The sequence below is a fragment of the Mobula birostris genome, chromosome 14 (genome assembly GCF_030028105.1).
Source record: "Mobula birostris isolate sMobBir1 chromosome 14, sMobBir1.hap1, whole genome shotgun sequence".
Taxonomy (NCBI): Eukaryota; Metazoa; Chordata; class Chondrichthyes; order Myliobatiformes; family Myliobatidae; genus Mobula; species Mobula birostris.
This window is the reverse complement of record NC_092383.1, coordinates 23358435-23379557: the sequence shown is the minus strand read 5'-3', so window position 1 is coordinate 23379557 and position 21123 is coordinate 23358435. Positions and strand designations below refer to the sequence as shown.

Here is a 21123-nt window from a genome sequence, read left to right as displayed (position 1 = left end):
GTCAACACCTTCAATTCTCCATAGATTGTAACTTATTGAAATAGTGAAATTGTTTTATTTTCACTCACCACCATTTCTGTCACCTCCAAGCCTGAATGCTTGAAGCTGCAGCAAGAAGAACAGCTCTGTATCTTCTTATTGCTTATTTCTTGCCAACTTTCAGCGAAAAAAATCCACTGTTTTTTGAACACAAGCACACACAACTGACACTATTTAAAATCTGTTTGTTCAAAGAATGGTGTAGTGCCTAACAGCCACACAAATGCATGCAACTGACGCTGATTAGAAACTGTTTGGCAACAATGCCCTGCCCCAGTTCAGTGGCATAATGTCCCAAGTAAACAAAGGGAATCTACGACTGGCTACAGTCTCGCAAAGCTGAATGCGCCAGTCTCTACCTGCCAGTACATAGTCTCTCCAACTGCAAGCCTCATGTAGTGCCTCCTTGCTGGTGACACATGGAAACAGAGCTCCTTTTGGACTCAGGCTGAACCACAGAGAACGGGGAGGAGGTCTGGACCCTGCACACACAGCATGCAGGCCCATCGGTGTGTGGACACGCTCTGGTGCTCGTGAACCAGGTCCCCAGCTATGAGTAAGTAGCCCCACTGCTTTTGGGCAGCCTCGGGAGAGATGAAGGCTACAGGAGTAAACCCAGACAGAAAATCCAGAGTGGAGCCCCTAAGACGGCGGGATATTACTGAACATCCTACTGGCTGCTTCTGCAGCCAAACTGGTGCCAAACATATTGATTCACTTTCCTTTGGACTACACCTTTGAGGCTGAGAGGAGGAGTTTTGATGACTGAGCATCCATCCCAGGATCTCCAAGAACTCCTTCCCTTTTAAAGTAGGACAAGCTTACCTGCTTATCCTGCCAGTATTGTCCACAAGTTCAGAACAAGTATAAAAATCATTAAGTTTTCAGTGATTACTTACCGCCACAAACTGATTGTTTTCCAGTTTGATTACATCTCCAACTCGAACATTCATCCATTTCTCAATCTCCAGCCTGTCAAATACAAAGGATAAATACAATTTTACCCATCACTTATTACTTTGCTCCTGGATGGTACAGTCACTTCAGCAATGTCAGCACGGAGTACATGCTTAGGTAATGGCTACTGGCTGTGCTCACCCCCCAGCGTTCAGTTCAGTTGCCCTGCACTGTCGCTGAGGAGATTTGTTCAATTGCGGAAAATTCTTTTGGACTGGTGAACAAAGACAAATATCTGACAGGAGAGACAAGATTGTAAATGCTGGAAGCTGGAGCAACACGAATCTGGAGGAAGTCAGTAGGTCTGGTAGCAATGATGGAGAGAAATGAATGGTCAATGCTTCATCTGGATAGAGGAAAATGTCTATCTTGTATGCACGCTTTCTTGTGCTCCCTACTTTCCATGGTTCATAGATTCAACAATAATGCATATATTGCAGACTTACAAATCAAAGCATATTATCTGATCATGCAGAAATGTATGAATATTGAATACCAACTACATCCAAATAGAATCAGAATCAGGTATATTATCATCGGCATGTGTTGTGAAATACATCCATGTACTACTGATTCTAGAATCAAGATTGTCTCTGAAAAGCATAGAACAACTGCAAGCTTTAACTTCCTTTAATGTTCCCACTTTTCTTTCCTAAACCTAAAGCTTAGCTAAAACTTTGACAAACTTCTATAGATGTATAGTGGAGACTGTATTGACTGGCTGCATCATGGCCTGCTATGGGAACACCAATGTCCTTGAACAGAAAATCCTACAAAAGGTAGTGGATTTGGCCCAGTACATCCTGGTAAAGCCCCCCTAACCACAGAACATACCTACAGGCAGCACTGTTGTAGGAAAGCAGCACCCATCATCAGAGATCCCCACCACCCAGGCCATCCTCTCTTCTCACTGCTGCCATCAGGTAGAAGGCACAAGAGCCTCAGGACTCACACCTCCAGGTTCAGGAACAGTTTTTACCCTCAACCATCAGGCTCTTGAATAAAAGTGGATAATTACATTCACTTACCCCATCATTGAAATGTTCCCACAAACAATGTTTGCACTTTAAGGACTCTTTATCTCATTATCTCATGCGCTCATTATTTATTGCTATTTATTTATATTTTCCAGTTGCACAGTTTGCTGTCTCCTGCACTTTGGTTGATCCTTCATTGATCCTGTTACTGTTCTATAGGTTTGCTGAGCATGCCCACAGGAAAATAAATCTCAGGGTTTTATATGGTGACATAAATGTACTTTGATAATAAAATTTACTTTGAACTTTACTGCATTCCAATTAATAAATAGTTTAATGAGATACAGAAATAACAAAGAAGGGAATAAGCAGTTTATACTGGTTGTGTTAGTATTAATATTACCAAAAATTGTAATAAACAATGAAATTGCAATAAAATGAAAAAAAAAGACCAAAGTGTGCTGGACCAAAACTCAGCAGGTCGTGCAGCATCTGGGGGAATAGAAACTGTCAATGTTTCACGTTTGATCAGAACTGGATGAATGAAAACAATTTTGTAGAGGTGGAAAAAGAATGGGTGGAACAGAGGGAACATCTCAGATAAGGCGAGACCAGATGACTTAATGTGCCAGTTAAAATCAGATTCAGTTTCTTTGTTTGTGCAATACAAGGGATGATTGATAAGTTCATGGCCTAAGGTAGAAGGAGTCAATTTTAGAAAACCTAGCACACTTATTTTTCAACATAGTCCCCTCCTACATGTACACACTTAGTCCAGTGGTCATGGGGCATCCGGATTCCTTCTTTGTAAAAGTGGTTCACAGCAGAGGTGATTGATAAGTTCGTGGCCTAAGGTACAAGGAGATGAGTTATTAACTTCAAACTTTCTGCATTATCACTCAAAGAGTTGAACTGCATGTGCATGTGATGAGAGTGTCTTGATCTTGATAGAAGGAGATGAGTTATATAGCTCTTGTCACATGCACATGCAGTTCATGTAACAAGAGTGAAAATGCAGACAGTTTGAAATTAATATCTCATCTCCTTCTACCTTCGGCCACGAACTTATCAATTACCCCTGCTGTGGACCACTTTCTGGAGGTCCAAGATGCTGACTTCTACAAAGAAGGGATCTGTATGCTCCACGACTGCTGGACTAAGTGTGTAAATGTAGGAAAAATAAATGTGCTAGGTTTTCTAAAATTGACTCCTTCTACCTTAGGCCACGAACTGATCAATCACCCCTCGTATGTTGCCAGTGGTAAAGCTATAAGCCATTCCTGTTGGCAAAACTAGACAAAAAGAAAAGCTGACCCAAAAATAATGACAGGTGGAAGTACGCAAACAGGAGGAAATCTGCAGATGCTGGAATTTCAAACAACACACATCAAAGTTGCTGGTGAACACAGCAGGCCAGACAGCATCTCTAGGAAGAGGTACAGTCGACATTTCGGGCCGAGACCCTTCGTCAGGACTAACTGAAAAAAGAGCTAGTAAGAGATTTGAAAGTGGGAGGGGGAGGGGGAGATCCAAAATGATAGGAGAAGACAGGAGGGGGAAGGATGGAACCAAGAGCTGGACAGTTGCTTGGCAAAAGGGATACGAGAGGATCATGGGACAGGAGGCCTAGGGAGAAAGAAAAGGGGGGGGGGAACCCAGAGGATGGGCAAGGAGTAGAGTGAGAGGGACAGAGGGAGAGGAAGGAAAGAGAGAAGAAGAATAAATATATATATAATAAATAAATAACGGATGGGGTACGAGGGGGAGGAGGGGGAGGTGAGGCATTAATGGAAGTTAGAGAAGTCAATGTTCATGCCATCAGGTTGGAGGCTACCCAGACAGAATATAAGGTGTTGTTCCTCCAACCTGAGTGTGGCTTCATCTTGACAGTAGAGGAGGCAGTGGATAGACATATCAGAATGGGAATGGGACGTGGAATTAAAATGTGTGGCCACTGGGAGATCCTGCTTTCTCTGGCGGACGGAGCATAGACGTTCAGCGAAATGGTCTCCCAGTCTGCGTCGGGTCTCACCAATATATAGAAGGCCGCATCTTAGGTAGTTTTCATACAAACAGGAAAAATAGTGAGCCGAGGTTGGAGAATTTGATATCAATTCCTGAAGATGGAGGATGGGGTGTTGTTCCTTAAATTAGTCTTAGGCCTCATTGTGACAATGCAAGAGGGCACAGACAGAATGGGAATTGGATAGTGAATTAAAATGACAGACAACTGAAGCTCAGGGTCACTCCTAAAGACTGATCGCAAGTGCTCCACAAAGTGATCACAAAGTCTGTACAGTAACATCAAATGCAACAGATTATGTTGGAAGGAATGCAAGCCAATCACTGCTTCATGTGGAAAAACTCAATGAAGGGAAGACAAGCACTGAAAGGATGTGTGTTGCACCTCCTGTGATTGTTTGCATAGGAAAGAGTATAAAAAAGGACTGTAGTTTGGGAATGAAAAGGACCAGAGAATCACAAAGGGAATTATCTCTTTGAAATGTATCTGATACCTCAAACTAACTTGTTTATTTTTCCCTCTGTACCCAATTCTGATGAAAGGTATTAACAGTTTCTTCTTCCATATTATGAAGTAATATTATCTTGGGATTATATTGGACAAATCCTTTACTGTATTTAAACCTGCTGGTGAGGATAACTGCAAATATTAAATAACTGCTGGCCATTCTTGTCCAACCTTATAATACATAGTATCAGTTACCCAAAGAAAAATAAAATTATTAAACAAAATATGCTTTTAAATTCATATAGAGCTATGGAAATAGCTTTCTTATAAATTAAATATTACCATACACCAAAGTGGACAGTCAAGTTCAGATGTATGATAAGCTCAGGTTCTTCCAGAAATTGGATTTCTTTTCAAAGGTCAAAGTACATTTATTATCAAAGTATGTAAATGATATACAACCTTGAGATTCGTCTCCTTACAGGCAGCCACAAAACAAAGAAACCCAATAGAACCCGTTAAAAAAGACCGTCAAACACCCGACGTGCAAAAAAACGTACAAATTTTGCAAGCAATAAAAAGTAAGCAAATAACATTCAGAACTAAACTTCATGAAAGTGAATTCACAGCCATGAAGCAAGTCACAGCCAATCCAGGAGTCCGTTATTTGTAGCCCTAGCCTCAATTCAGCACAGAGATGAATAAATCTTGACAATCAGCGAGCCGAACACTGGCCCGTCCCTTGCTTCCAGCCCCAACACCCTGACCTTTTCAATCTGGCCTGGCGCTTAGATCAGTCAAGACTTATCCAAAGTAAATTCATTATCAAACTACATATATTTCACTATATACTACCTTGAGATTCATTTTTTGCAGGCATTGTGGTAAATAAATACAATAGAATTTATGAAAAATTACTCATAACGAAGACTAACAAACAACCAATGTGCAAAAGATGGCAACTTGAGCAAATAAATAACTAATACTGAATTGCGGAGCTCCCCTTGAAAGTGAATCTAAAGGTTTCAGAGTCAATTCAGCATTGAGGCCAGTGAAGTTATCCACACTGGTTCAGAAGGTCAATGGATGTACAGAAATAACTGTTCACACAGTGTACAAAGATATTTTTGAATCTAACATGACAGATGATCTCACGTACTTTAGTTTCTGATAAAGGACTAAGTATGTTACTACTTCCTGTCTTCCCAGCAATGGCCAAAGAACTTCCTAAATCATCAGACCACACCAAAAAATGCAATTGCTATTAACACACAACAGATCCACCAGCTGTTGAGGAATTCAAGGAATACCAGGTTGTACAATTTAAATCATTTGCAGTTCCAGTTCAGATTTTTTATCAAATGCAGCTCTTTTTTATTTGATAGGCCTTTAATACTCTCAAGATTTATTGGATTGAAACGTATTGCTGTAAGGGCAAGCCTGCATCATTCAGATCAATGTTGGCAAGAATGGTAATTGAGTCAACTCCTGACTCAGAAATTATTCTGCAACATGTTTGCTTTGTGTGAAAGCAATGCTCTTTGTGAAGTTCACAAAAAAAGGGGAGCAAGAACAACAAGTGTGAGAGTTAAAGAAGAGTGCCAACAAGTTCCCGCTGTGTAATGCAATGCTGGAACTGACATTGCCAATTTCCACACAGCATTCTCTACTGGTGATGCCACAATTCTCAGCATGAAGCACTACATTGTAGCCAGCGTTCAGGAGACACGCACACTGCAAGTAACACTTCCCCAGACTCTGGGATGAATTTCCATTGAATGAAAGGATACTGCAGTGAAGCGGCAGTGTGTGCAGGGTTTGGAGAAGTCTAGACAGGCTGATGAGCACTGTATTCTTTTAGGAGTGGTGTGAATAATTTTACAGCTCTGTAACTTTTGTGTGTAATTTAACTACTAAATATTATTCTTTCATGGAGGCAACTGTTGAGTTAAACAATTAAAAATGATGAAAGCAGAATAATCATGGCTCACATGAAGATTGCTTCATGGAAGGTTTAGGCAGCATACAGCAACTAAATTTCAGAGAATCCATTCAGCACATTTTTGCATTAATGAGTTTTCCTGATCTTATGGTGATTGAGTAAGTGGATGCAAGAAAACTTACTTTTTGCACACAAATTTTAACACCAAAATTTCTCTATTTGTATTCTCAAACACAGCCTTAGTTTCTGTAGTAAACCATATAATGTACTAGTCCCATGGTTTCAATTAAGTAAATATTTTTGCTCAGAGATCAGCATGAATGCGAAAAAATTATCTCATTGTTTTTTCAAACAAAGCTGGATGAAGATCCTTGTGGTTCACTCCAAATCATATTTTTTGGTCCTGAACTCTAAAACAAACCAGGGGACATTTATTTTAATTGCATCAATAACTGGCTTGTATTCATTTGTGGAGGAACGCTGCAGCACTGCCAAACCAGCAAAAGTTCTGCCCGGTTTAACTTTACCGAGGTGGAAATGGACTAGGATGCTCAAACACTATTCGCACATTTCCTTTCATGTGATGCACTGCCACAGTACTCCACTCCAATGATGAGAGGCGGCTTTCAAGATGAAAATGCCATGCTCTACTCAAGCACAATGATGCAGGAGGTGTATCTGCTGCCGTACAGCTCCAGTGACCCGGATCCTGAGCACACTCCCCCTCCCTGCACTATCTGTACGCAATACTTGGAGTATTCCTGTTCTCCCTACACTGTGTGGGCTTCTGCAGCTTCCTCGCAAACCTCACTTGCTGGTTAGTGATTAAGTGGCTGTTATAAAAATAGCAGAGAACACATCAGAGGATAATGTGTGGGAGAAGGAGACCGATAGGATTCTCTGTTAACCCGGCATTGACTCTACAGGCCAAATGATCTCCTTCCAAGCAACAAACAAACACACACACACACACACAAAATACTGTAGGATCTCAGAAGGCCAGGCAGCATCTTTGAAAAACAGTAAACAATTGGGCGTTTTGTGCCAAGACCCTTCATCAGGACAGTCTTACTCCAATAAACTGAGAAAAATGTTTCTCAGTTGCACTGTGAAGGATCTGAGGAAGGGTCCGGGCCTGAAACGTCGACTGTTTATTCCTTTCCATAGATGCTATCAGGCTTTCTGAGTTCCTCCAGCATTTTGTGTTGCTTGGGTTTCCAGCATCTGCAGATCTTCTCGTGTTTGTGATCTCCTCCTATGTTGTTAAGAAAAAAAGGTGGCAAATAATCACGGTTTCCACTGAGGTACGCTTTTCTCAGCTTATCAGAGCAAGACTGACAATGTTAGTGGCACTGAGCAGCACAGCATGAGCAACAAACACAGAAAGCTGGAGCATTGATGAAGAGGAAGAAAGAGTCAACGTTTCAGGCTGGGGTCATTCATCAGGACCAGAAAGGAGGGGGGAAGAAGTCAGAATAAGGTGGTGGGGGGAGGTGATAGGTGGAAAAGAAGAAATCTGATAGGAGAGGAGAATGGACCATGGGAGAAAGGGGAAGAGGAAGGGCACCAGAGGAAGGTGATAGACAGGGGAGGAGAAGGGAAGGGGTAAGAGGGGTGCCTGAAAAGGGAATGGAAAGGGGAGGGGTGGAGAGAAGGAAGTTCCAGGAAGTTGAAAAAATGGATGTTCATGCCATCAGGTTGGAGGCTACCCAAACAGAATATGACGTGTTGCTCCTCCAAACTGAGAGTGGCCTCATCGTGGTAGTAGAGGTCATGGACCGACAGGTTGGAATGGGAATGAAGAGTGGCATCCAACTGGCTGGCGATTGGGACATTCTCCCTGTTGTGGACGGAATGAAGGTGCCCAACAACATGAATTATTCTGTTCACAGCAACTTGAACCAATAATCTAAACAAGGCCTGATATAAGCTTATGAAATAGCACCATATCTTTTGCATAGCAATTGCTTCTTTCCAGGCTTGATATCAAATACCACAACTACAGTTAACTCGCATTCTCTTTTGTATCAAAGTTGGCCAGTTATATTGCAAATCAGCTGCCTGCAATTGTGACTTTGGTCTTGTCTGTCCTGTGGCATGGCCTGAACTGCTGGGCACTTCCTACAATTTTTACATGTCCTTTTGTTTGTGTTCTTTCAATTAATCACCCTCAACGGCCTATTAAAGCTTATCACCATAGCAACCTCATCCTATCAAGAAAATTCCCTTTATCCTATCCAAACCTTCTTCACTCTCTTTTCCAGTTCAATGAAGGATCTTCAAATTTAATTTCAATAACAATTATTCTGTTTCCATTTCCACAAATGCTGCATGATCTGCTCAGCATCACCAGCATTTTCAGTTCCTTTTGTACTTAAAAATTACTAAATTGAGGTACAATGGAGAATTACATTCTGTTATTGTATAATTTCTACACACTATGTTTGCGGCAAATGTAAGTGCTAATTAGACCAAGGATGAACATTCAGATTTGAACAATAACGTCAAGGTTATATAGAAATGGCAAGGAAATGTCAGCTAATGACAAATTTCCTTTATATTGAGTTTGAAGTACAAGTATCTGGAGTAAAGTTACAAAAGAAGTTGTAAACATGGAATTTGAGCAATTTAAGAGTGGGGCATTATTTGATTACAAAAAAAATTGGAAGGACACCAACAAAATTAGTGTACAAAATCCCTTATTTGCATTCATTTGCAATAATGTAAAACATGCTGGGTAAATTAATTTTCATCTTCCTTTTGTAATCTTTAGCTGATGTAAGCCACGAGTAAGGATTTTGTTTATTACTCATTCCTGCTAGCACTGAGAAAGTGGTGATGCAACTCAATGTCTTGTCAAGATGGCTAACGAAGCTTCCGAAGATAATTAAGTCCGAATTTATACCAGGATCTGAAAGACTGAACATGTCAGGCTTTACACAATTGTGATAATTTTTTTTTTAACTGGTACTGATTTTTATTCCCTTAAACTGAATACAAGTTCTCAAATTGAGATTTGCATTATGCATCCAAGGTAATTAGCTCATAACAAATACACTACTGGCCCTGTATAACCCTAATGCATAACCCACAATAGAAATCAAATAGAAGTTGTTTATTTTAAACCGAAATGCACCTTAAAGGTAGAAGGCTAAAAGTGTTCACAACTGGCTGGCTTCACGGCTATGGACTCACTTTCGTGAACTTCAGTTCTAAATGCTATTTGCTTTCTTTTATTGTTTGCACATTGGGTAGGACAGGCTTCTTTTTTTAAAAATGGGTCCTATTGGGTTTCTTTGTTTTGTGGCTGCCTGTAAGGACGCAAATCTCAAGGCTGTATATAGTATACATTCAATTCAATTCAAGCTTAATTGTCATTCAATCATACATGAACATAAGCTGGCCAGTGGTGTAGTGGAATCAGCACTGGACTTTGAGGTGAACTGTCCCGGTTTCAAATCTGGCTGGCTCCTTGCACGCTTTCCATCCATGCTGGGTTGACGTTTGAGCACGCAAATCGGACTCATAAAGAAATGCTAAAAAAAAAACTGCAAGTTTGCTGCCCAGTGTGCCTCAAGGCACGGGGAGCAATACAACATCAACATACATGAATACCCGTGAATATAGCCAAACGAGACATTACTCTGGGACCAAGGAGCAAAACACAGTGCCAACAGCCACACACAGCACAAAGCACACATAACGCATACAAGATAGCATGCAAGATATCAGTTAAATACAGCTATTGAAAAAAAGAATAGTCCAGATCCTGAGTCTATGACTGCTGCAGAAATCTGCAGTCATCCACAATATAGCTTCTTTTGTCAACTGAACACTGAGGGGCAGCAGTAGGCAGTATGGCAGAGTGCACCAGCTCTGACACCATTCTCCTGGCAGCTGTAAATAGGCAACATCATGGCCTGAGGCCCTGAGTCCATGAGTGCCACAGAACTCTGCAGTCAACCACAATACAGCTTGTCTTCTACTGAGCAATTAGACTGCACACCTCCTTCAAGTGCTGACTCCTCTGAAGCCTCTCTGATGAAAGCAGCAGCACGATCTTAATGCATTAAGACGGCACCCGTACAGCAGCCATGTTACGAGTTCCGTTCCAACTTTACAGTGTACAAATTATTTCTGTGATTTCCGACACATTTCTCATTCAAGTAGCTGAAGGTCACATCAGGCATGACAGACCGACTCTTCTGCACATCAAGAAGAAGGCACTAACCCACTAGGTGCCACCTTTTCTACACTGGGAACGCCTGCTTGAGTGATCAATGTGAGGCCCATCTACTGCTCACCCACTACCTCGGAGGCAGCGCCAGAGGTGAGGGAGAAAGGCTGGCTTCCTAGTGAAGTTGAGATGGCGTGCTAATCAGCTGCTGCTTCCTAGCATACTCCTGGCTAATGTTCAGTCCCTGGACAATAAGTTGTGTGAACTGAGAGTCAGAACCTCCTACCAGCGATAAACAAAGGAATGTAACATTCTGTGCTTTGTGGAGACCTGGCTGACAGATGAGATACCAGATCATGCCATCAAGCTCTGTGGGTTCTCCCTGTTCCAGGCGGACAGGTCTAAAAATCTCTCTGGGAAGAGTAAAGGAGGTGGGGTATGCTTCATGGTCAATAATGTTTGGTGCGACCCCTCATGCATGCCTACTCTCAAATCCTTTTGTTCCCCATATCTGGAGTACTTGGTGCTGCTGTGTAGACCTTTCTGGCTGCCTAGGGAGTTCACGGCTGTTACTATCACAGCAGGCTGATGCTGACCCGACTCTCAAGGAACTGTACGAGACCATCAGCACCCTGACAACGGTATACCCAGAGACTGCCTTCATCGTCGCCGGTGACTTTAATAGAGTGTCACTGGCTAAGGTCTCTCCGAAGTTTTGCCAACACATCCAGGTGAGCACACAGGGAGTTAGCACACTCGACCACTGCTGCTCTCCCTTCCGCAACGCTTACAAAGTGCTCCTTCGCCCGCCATTTGGAAAATAGGATCACTCCTCCATCTTGCAGCTGCCGAGGTACAGGCAGAAGCTGAAACAAGAGGCGGCCATAGTTAAACCCATCCACTGTTGGTCCGACCGATCGGTCTCCATGCTACAGGACAGCTTTGATGACGTCAGCTGGAATATCTTTCATGATGAGGATGCCTCCGAGTTCACAGAAGGGGTCACAAGTTTCATCGACAAGTGCATTGAGGATGTTGTCCCTCAGAAATCAGTCAGGGTCTGTCCAAACCAGTTCCTTGCGAGCAACACTTACCGTGTGACACAGAGCTTATGTTGCCAGTGCCCAACAGGAACTGAAGAAATGCAGCGACGATCTGCGCAAAGTCAACAAGGCAGTGAAGCAACAATACAGGGGAAAAATTCACAATCAACTCTCCACCAACAACACACACAGCTTATGGCAAAGTCAGCACACTATCGCAGACTTCAAAGCTAAACGCAATAGCGTTTCCAACATCACTGACTCTCTCCTAGATGAGCTAAATCTTTTTTTACGCTTCATTGAATGCTGCCAACACTGATGAGCATCTGGGGAGAGCCGCTGATGCGACTTGCAGCTTAGTCACTGCTGAGGATAAAGTACGCAGGTGTTTCCCACAAGTGGACAGTCACAAGTCTTCAGGAGCAGTCAGCATCCCAGGGCAGGTACACAGAGTGTGTGCGGCACAACTGGTAGGTGTGTTTACAGACATTTTTAATCTCTCCCTCTTACAGTGTAGAGTGCCCTCCTGCTTCAAAACAACCACCATTTTTCCTTTACCTAAAAAGACCAAGGTAATATGTCTGAACGACTGGCATCCTGTCGCAATCACCTCAATAATAAGCAAATGCTTTGACAGACTGGTCAAGGACTACATCTGCAGCACGCTGCTACCCACAATGGACCCCATACAATTCACCTACCGACACAACTGATTGACAAATGATGCAATAGCCACAGCTCTTCACACTGTCCTTGCACACCTGGAGAAGAGGGATGCTTATGTAAGAATGCTGTTCTTGGACTACCGTTCAGCAAGAAACTCAGAGACCTTGGCCTTCATCCTGCCTCATGTAGCTGGATCCTGGACTTCCTGTCAGATCGCCGGCAAGTGGTAAGAGTGGGCTCCCTCACCTCTGCCCCTCTGACCCTCAACACAGGTGCCCCTCAGGGCTGTGTCCTAAGCTGCCTCCTTTACTCTCTGTATACCCATGACTGTGTCGCCACCCACAGCTCTAATCTGCTAATTAAATTTACTGACGAGACTACACTGATTGGTTTCATCTCAAATAATAATGAGGCAGCCTACGGAGAAGAAGTCATCACCTTGACATGGCGGTGTCAAGAAAACAACTTTTCCTTCAATGTCACAAAAATAAAGGAGTTGGTTGTGGACTACAGGAGGGATGGAGACAGGCTAACTCCTATTGACATCAATAGATCTGGGGTTGAGAGGGTGAACAGCTTTAAATTCCTCTGCATACACATCACTGAGGAGCTCACGTGGTCTGTACACACTGGCTGTGTGGTGAAAAAAGGCACAATGGCACCTCTTTCACCTTAGACGATTGAAGTTTGGATTGGGCCCCCAAATCCTAAGAACTTTCTACAGGGGCACAATTGAGACCATCCTGACTGGCTGCATCACTGTCTGGTATGGGAATTGTACTTCCCTCAATCGCAGGACTCTGCAGAGTGTGGTACGGACAGCCCAGCGTATCTGTAGATGTGAACTTCCCACCGTTCAGGATATTTACAAAGACAGGGTGCGTAAAAAGAGCTCGGAGGACCATTGGGGACCTGAGTCACCCCAATCACAAACTGTTCCAGCTGCTACCATCTGGGAAACAGTACCGCAGCTAAAAGCCATGACCAGCTCTGGGACAGCTTTTTCCACCAGAACATCAGACTGATTAAGTCATGCTGATATAATCGTATATTTAAGTTTTATTGACTGCCCTGTTGTACATACTATTATAATTACTATAAATTGCACATTCAGACCGAGAAGTAACGTAAAGATTTTTACTCCTTATATACTGTATATGAAGGATGTAAGAAATAAAGTCAATTCAATTCAATTCGATCTGCACCAAGTCCAGCTCCTTCTCTGTCAATGAACAACTCGCTGATGGGGTGCACCTGCAGTACTTTAAGTTCTTAATGCCTAGCAGAATCTTGTGATCATAAACAATATGTCTAAAAAGGAAAGTAGCACCCTTTGTTGACCCTGTTGAAGCTGCCACATTCGAACGCACCACCATCTTACATACTTTGATAATAAATGTACTTTGAAAATGCATTTTGCACAGTCTTTCAACTTACAAAATTTCACTCAATTAAATATCTTCCATGAACATATCCATTTCCTGGGTCAAGGAATAATGTATCAGATCTCATCTACATAGGATTGAAGTCAAACACAGTCAAGTACTTTGGGTTATTAAGTAAATAATATTGCTCCGATTCCAACGCTGTAAAAGAGAATTCTCACCAACTATCCTAAATTACATCTTTCTCTTGTAGAGGTCTCTGAATGGATAATATGCCCTGCATCAACTCAGAGCCATCCTACAGATACAGCAATTTTACAAGGATTGAACTGATTGCTCACAGCCGCAAGGGCAAAGCATGAAATTGGCTCTGACCCAACCTCTGCTCAAAAGGCATGACATAGGCGCATATGCTTATTTGCATTTTGTTTCTCCAACAATCAGTTCAATCAGTTAACGCTTTGCAAAGTAGATGTAACCATCTGGCAAAGAACACCAAACACACCATCAATGAAGAGATGCTGACAAAAGCAAATAGTAATGACAGAAGTTGTGCAATCAGACCGTGATATCTTAATTAGTAGATCCTTGAATAAAGATTTCATCAGCTGGAAATCCCATCACCTTACATCTTCAAAGAGTAGTTTGAAGTAGTTGGAGAAATCAGATATCGGCAGTGTAGTTTGGGGAGTGCCAGACTGACCACTCAGTACTCACACAAATGTGGAGCATTAGAACTTCCTATGTGGTCCTTGCTATTGTCACTCAGAATCTGTTACCTTGAAGGACTCCAGCAATAAAGTACTAACTTCCTGCAGCTCTGCTGGGAAACCTATATGCTGAACCTGCAACAGACCAGGTGTAGTCTGAATGACTTCTTTCACTTCAACGGAAAGGAGAGGATCTGAGGGAGATTGGTCTCAGATAATTTGCAATTTTTAATTGATTGAGCGTTTAACTATTTTAACTTCTGAACATATTTATAAGTAGCACTTACTTAATTTAATTGTTTTAGAAGTTTATTTTTAGAGAAGATCAGGAGAATTGGCTTGAAGCAAAAGTCAGCCATCATTGAATGGTAGAACAGACTTGATGGGCTGAATGGCCTAATTCTGCTCCTCTATCTTATGGCCTTATGATTTTTATTTTGAGATAAAAATCATAAGCTTTCAAATCTCTTACTAGCTCTTCTTTCAGTTAGTCCTGACGAAGGGTCTCGGCCCGAAATGTCGACTGTACCTCTTCCTAGAGATGCTGCCTGATCTGCTTTTATGTGTATTCTGAACAGGCTACTTTTAGTTACTTATTTGGTCTCTTTTTCATGCCCCACTTACCCACAGTATCAATTCCCATCCCAAAACAAAAAAAAAGTTCATGACTCTTCCCCTTAAGTCCCTCCCTCCGAGTGTCTATACCACCCCGTGTCCTCATTCTCTAGATCAGTGGTGATCCTCAAGGTCAGCCCTGCAGATATTTTCATCCTAATGAACCCTTTGCCCCATTGACCTATTATAATGCTTCAACAGATATGGATGCAATTTCTGGTAAAAAAAAGAGAACAATTACTACTGCAATTAAGCATGTAGGAACTTGTGAAACTGGCTTTATATAAAGCCCTCCAGCTCCACATTTTCCCATGAAAGATCTCCCCCCTCATCCACATCACCAAACATCCATAGAATCTTACATATTTTAGTACAATCATTTCTTAAACTTCACTGATTTTGTAGACTGAACCTACACAGTCTTTCCATACAAAAGCCTCGCCACCATAGGAATCAATCTAGTCAACCTTTCCTGAACAGCTTCCCCCATAACCTGTGCAGGAGAGCTTTTAAAGTGGAAAAGCCATTACACTGGGCAGTTCCACTTCCTTGACCGCAAAAGTCCAACCTAGATACTCAGCACTGACTCATGCACTCAACTGGGTTAGCATTGTGGCAAACGGTTTTCAGCATCCTCAGTTTAACAACTGTTGTCCAACTGTTGTCATCAGCACCGCTCGCCTTTACTATCAGAATTATGATGTAATAGAGGGGAAGAAATTCTACATTTTAAAGAACAGTCATTGGGTATATTTAAAGCAGAAGTGGATAGGTTCTTGATTAGAAAAGGCATCAAAGATTACAGGGAGCAGGCAGAAGAATGGGATTGAGAGGGATAATAAACCAGCCACAATGGAATGGCGGCATAGACTCGACAAACCAAATGGCCTAATTCTGCCCCTATGTCTTTTGGCCTTTCAAACACTGCCATCCAGACCTAGCAGTGCTTGATCTATTTCCTACAGGCCTTTCCCCTTGCAAGGTCGAGTCAAGCGCATAAGATGCATTGTTCCTCGTATATTGTCAGATTTCATGACCAAAATTCTCTTTGACCTACCATACAACAACTGGCCAACAGTCTTCTGCAGATGTTTAGGAAACCACAAGCCTGTACGTTCTCCATTGAATGTCCAAGTGCCCACATCTGTTCATTGGGGACAGTAAATCTAAATGTAGATGGTGGCCCTAAACGTACTAAAATGGGAGCACTTGATAAAAAGAAATGGATTGTTTGAAAAATACACCAACTTAAAGAAGGGTAAGTATACAGCAGAAATAAATAGGGAGGAATCACGAGATTAATAGAACATGGAATGCTTAACACAGATGCCCTTGAAGTCAGAGACAGTGTAATTTAAGAGGAAATTGAATTTGTATTTACAAATATATGAGGTCACGTAAAAATGAGGGAAAATTAAATTAGTTGTAATTGCATCAGCATAATCACCACAAGCTGATCAGTGGCTACCCTACATTATCATTTCAATAATGAAAAAACAAAAATGCTTCTAATAATATTATTTGAAATTCATTTTAGAGCTAAAAGAACTAAAACAAACTGATTGACTAATAAATTTTAGAACGAGCTGGGAGTACAAGAGTGTGAAGGAGGGGTAAATTGATAAATACCTACTGAACACATCTCATTTATAAAACCTCCACAGTTGCTCTGGAAACAAATGCCAATTGCCAGGAAGTACATGTATGTTACCATGAAAGAAAACTTACGTCATTTTCATGCAGCAGTTTCATTTTATCATTACTGTTGCAAAGCTTATTCCTCACTATTTCCAGAGGTAGTACTTTCCTAAACTCCACTGAGAAACATTGCAAATAATTATCTAAAATTTAAAAGTACATAAAAACTCAAAGACAGAACGATGTAAGAAACAGGGTTCTCCTTCTAAAATCATTTTCCTAGTGAGAAAATGAGTCGATATTTTCTGGATGGCTAATTAAAATTTAGCACATTCCCAGATCGAGCAAGAAAGAACCAGGGACATATCTATCTCGGCCTGAAACATCAACTGTACCTCTTCCTAGAGATGATGCCTGGCCTGCTGAGTTCACTAGCAACTTTGATGTCTGTTGCTTGAATTTCCAACATCTGCAGAATTCCTCATGTTTACATATCTATAGTGTTTTTATTCTCAACAGAGACACATAGTTTCCAGGCTCCTTCCTACACAAATTGTTCCATTAGGTTTGGAAATAGGGTACTACTACATGCCCCATTCAAATCAGAAAGGGCTGGAAACTAGGAAAAGTAGCCAGTTCTAGAACAGCACAAGCCATTGGGTAATGTGGTGCATATAACAAAGGAATTCTTACTTCTCTGAAGTAGGGTTACTTATTGATTACTACCTGCTCGATTTTTATACTTGGATTGCAGAATGCTAAACTAATTAGTAATACCTCAGAGGTTAATGGGACATTGGTTTTCATAAATCAGATAATTGACTACAGGAGTTGGGATGTTATGTTGAAGTTGTATACGACTCTTGTCTGCATTTCTGGTCACCTATTTACAGGAAAAATATCAATAAGATTGAAAGAGTTAAGACAATTTACAAGGATGCTGCTGGGAATTCAGATCCTGAGTTATCGGGAAAGGTTGAATACACTAGGATTGTTTTTTTCTGGAGCGTAGGAGAATGAGGGGAGATTTGATAGTGATATAGACATAGACATACTTTATTGATCCCGAGGGAAATTGAGTTTCCTTACAGCTGCACCAACCAAGAATAGAGCATAAATATAGAAATACAAAAACCACAATCAAACAAAATTATACAAAATTATGAGGGGTATAAATAGGAAAAATGCAAGCAGGCTTTTTCTACTAATGTTGGATGAGGTCATAGGTTAAGTATGAAAGGTGAAATAATAAAATGACGGGGGAGTTTTTCACTTAGAGGGTGGTATGAGTGTGGAATGGACTGCCAGCAGAAGTGGTGGATGTGGTTTCAATTGAAAGATTTAAGAGAAGTCTGGGTAAGTACGTGGATGGGAGGGATATGGAGGACGATGCTACAGGTGCTTGTCGAATGGACTAGGCAGGCGAACAGTTTGGTATGGACAAGGTGTGCCGCAGGGCCTGTTTCTACACTATGGTGCTCTGTGACTCTGCAAGAAATACACCCAGCTAATGCTACTGAAGAGCAGGTTTTGCTGACCAGAGAGAGATTGCGAGGCTGCTGTCACTTCCTGTTTTAGAGTCAGGATGTTGGAAAGTATATGACCATTTAAAAATCCTCAGATCATATTTAAAAATCCTCAGAACATATTAACACTTTAAATCAATCACCTATCAACAAGTATAATATTAATTATAATAATGAAAACACTCAGCAGGTCAGGCAACATCACTGGAAGAGAAGAAGAATTAACATTTCAGATTGGAGACCTCACTGAAAAGAGTTCTGCTGTGGGTCTCTGACCTGAAATGCTAACTGTTTTTCTAATGCTGTCTGACCTACTGAGTGTTCGCAGCATTTTCTCTTTGCATTTCAGATTTCCAGCATCAGAAGCCCTTATATATAAAGACGACAGAGAACTGAACCCAGCAGCAATATTTGATTGCATTCACTTCTTAAACCATAATTATCAGATATGGAAAACCCTTTTTAAATATGAATGCATTCATTATTGCAATAACACAGGGCTCACATGAAACTGTACCTTGAGTTTTGTGTCAAAGGAGAGAGTGCAATGAATGTTCACCAGATTCGTTCCTGGGATGGGGAACGGGGTGAACAATGAAGACAGATGAGGCAGACTGGGCGAATAGAATCTCAAGTGTCAAAGAACAACCGGTGATCTCTGAGACGTGCAAAATTCTTCTGAGTATTTATAGCGTGGATGCACAGATGATGTTTTCCCTAGCCAGCCAGGGTTTCAAGAATCAAGGATCACAATAAGGAGAGGGTCAAGAAAAAAAATACAGCACCTATAGAGAATTGACTCTGAAGAAATTGTGGGAGCTCAATTTGCAAAGCCAGAAATGGACAGATCTTTAGTATATTGTGGAAATCAAGGGGTTACGTGGTTAATGAGGCACTGAAGTAAAAGCATTTCTTGTAATATCTCTTTGAATGGTGGAGCAGGCATGAGACACCCAATAGTCTACAGCTGCTTCTATTTCTCTTGTGCATTTGGTTCAGAGCCACCTTTGCCAGAATGAAAAGTGATGCTGTACTTACTTGCCATTGATGAGGACCTGAGACTGCCGATTGTTGACTTGATTATCACACCTGTAGCGAAACTAAAAAGTGAAAAATAACAATTAATTCAACGACAAACTTTAATGTCTTTTTAATTAGAATATAAAGTACTTTTATTTTTAAAAACTGCCATTAATTAGTTACGAAACTGTTGTTTAACAGCCAATAAATTGAGGCAACTTCTCACCTGCCTTCCAATTACCCCACTTTCTGCAGATAAGGGTCAAATCATTAACCCACTAATTGCCAGATTCCTCACTCTGCTGAAGAAACAAGTGGACTCCATCTTACAATTGCTGGTTTATTAAATTACTGCAGTATCTATACAACCAAGTATGATGGATATTCACTGTCCAGGGCCCAGGGGCTTTTTTTTTTTGCCAAATTCAACTTTCTAACATCACACAATGGCAGTAGAAGCTTACCAAATTCAACCTGTGCTGCCTATGTCCAGGTTAACTGGACAGCAGTAAATGTAATATTGTGTTGGTAGCCATTCTAACCTGCTATCATCAACAATTGGTCACTTTTCTACAACTTAAAAGAGGCTAAAGTGCTTGATAAGCTTGTTGCACTTGATAAGCTCATGAGGCCTGAGCCTTAATTAGAAGCCTGCACCTTAATTAGGACCTCGAGCATCGAGTTGGAGCTGCATTAGTGAGCAAGTTGTCAAAGGTAAAGGTTTCAGGCTATGATCTGAGATGGCTCTTTGGGGCATTGCAGCTTTCTGCTAAACATAAATGAAATAAGCCACAGCTTGAATAAAACACCAGCTTCTGCACAAATGATACCTCTTTCCACTTGCTATCACCACCTTACACAACCACCTGTGTGTGAAACCACACTTAAGACTCCCATACAAATATATTCCCACTTAAAGTAGTAAACTAAGGAAATTTGTTCATGGGATGTATGCGGTGTACCTCTAATGAAGGGGTTTGTCATGTCCATTCTGGGGCAGCTCACTTACCTTTGGTTCCCACCAGACACTCATCTCTCACCTGTGGTTCCCACCAGACACTCATCTCTCACCTGTGGTTCCCACCAGACACTCATCTCTCACCTGTGCGACTGCAGTCACACCCCAGTACACTACTTCGGCAGTTTGTCTAAACCAGGTGAGGATAGCTGGTGGCCTACTACCCTGGTGAGATAGGGGCTTGTCTGTCCCAGCATGTGAAGTCAGGTCTGGCAGACTGAGCAGATGAGATCTACAGTGAGATCCAAAGGCCAGGAAGGTGGTACTGCAACGCTCCATGGAGAGCGAAGGTCATAACAAGGCACAGAAGACGTCATGGTCATCCACGGCAACCAAGGAAGATCCCCTTTTGTATCACTTGTTTGTACCACTGACTTAGAGACTTCTGAGGTCAAGAAAGTGGAACTGCCCCAGTGCAATGTCTTTTCCACTTTAAAAGCTCTCCCGCACAGTTTCTGTCATCGTCCAACATGATGGACAACCACCATACTTATCGGGGAAGCTGGTCAGGAAAGGTCAACTAGATTGATTCCTGGGGTGGCATGGCTTACATATATGGAAACACCGAGTGGGTTTGGTCTACAGAATGAGTGAAGTTTAAGAGATATCGAAATACGTAAGATTCTGCGGGTGTTTGGCAATGTGGGTGAGGGGGAAAATCTTTCATGGGAAAATCTGGAGCTGGAAGGCTTTATTTAACACCAATTTTACTGAGCAATGGATGGTGCCTGTCCACACTACATCCCTCTGCATCTTGATCCTTGACTTCCTCACCAGCCAGTACTAATCGGAGTCAGCATCTCCTCCTCATTGACAATCAACACAAGTACACCTCAAAGATGTGTGCTTAGCTCACTGCTCTTCTCTCTCTGCACTTATAACTGTGTGGATAAGCACAGCTCAAACATCATTTATAAATTCAGAAATAACACTACTGTTG

General features: G+C 41.7%; 1 protein-coding gene across 4 annotated transcripts in view; it reads right to left on the bottom strand.

Annotated features, from left to right (window-relative positions):
* Positions 1–21123, bottom strand: part of atp8b4 (ATPase phospholipid transporting 8B4) — a 304768-nt gene that overhangs the window by 96196 nt on the left and 187449 nt on the right. For all 4 annotated transcript variants that reach the window (XM_072278231.1, XM_072278233.1, XM_072278230.1 and 1 more), the window contains 2 exons: positions 19184–19245; positions 939–1011 (listed from right to left, as the gene is read on the bottom strand). In XM_072278231.1, coding sequence (XP_072134332.1) covers positions 939–1011; positions 19184–19245 — 135 coding nt within the window. The remainder of the gene's footprint in view (positions 1–938; positions 1012–19183; positions 19246–21123) is intronic.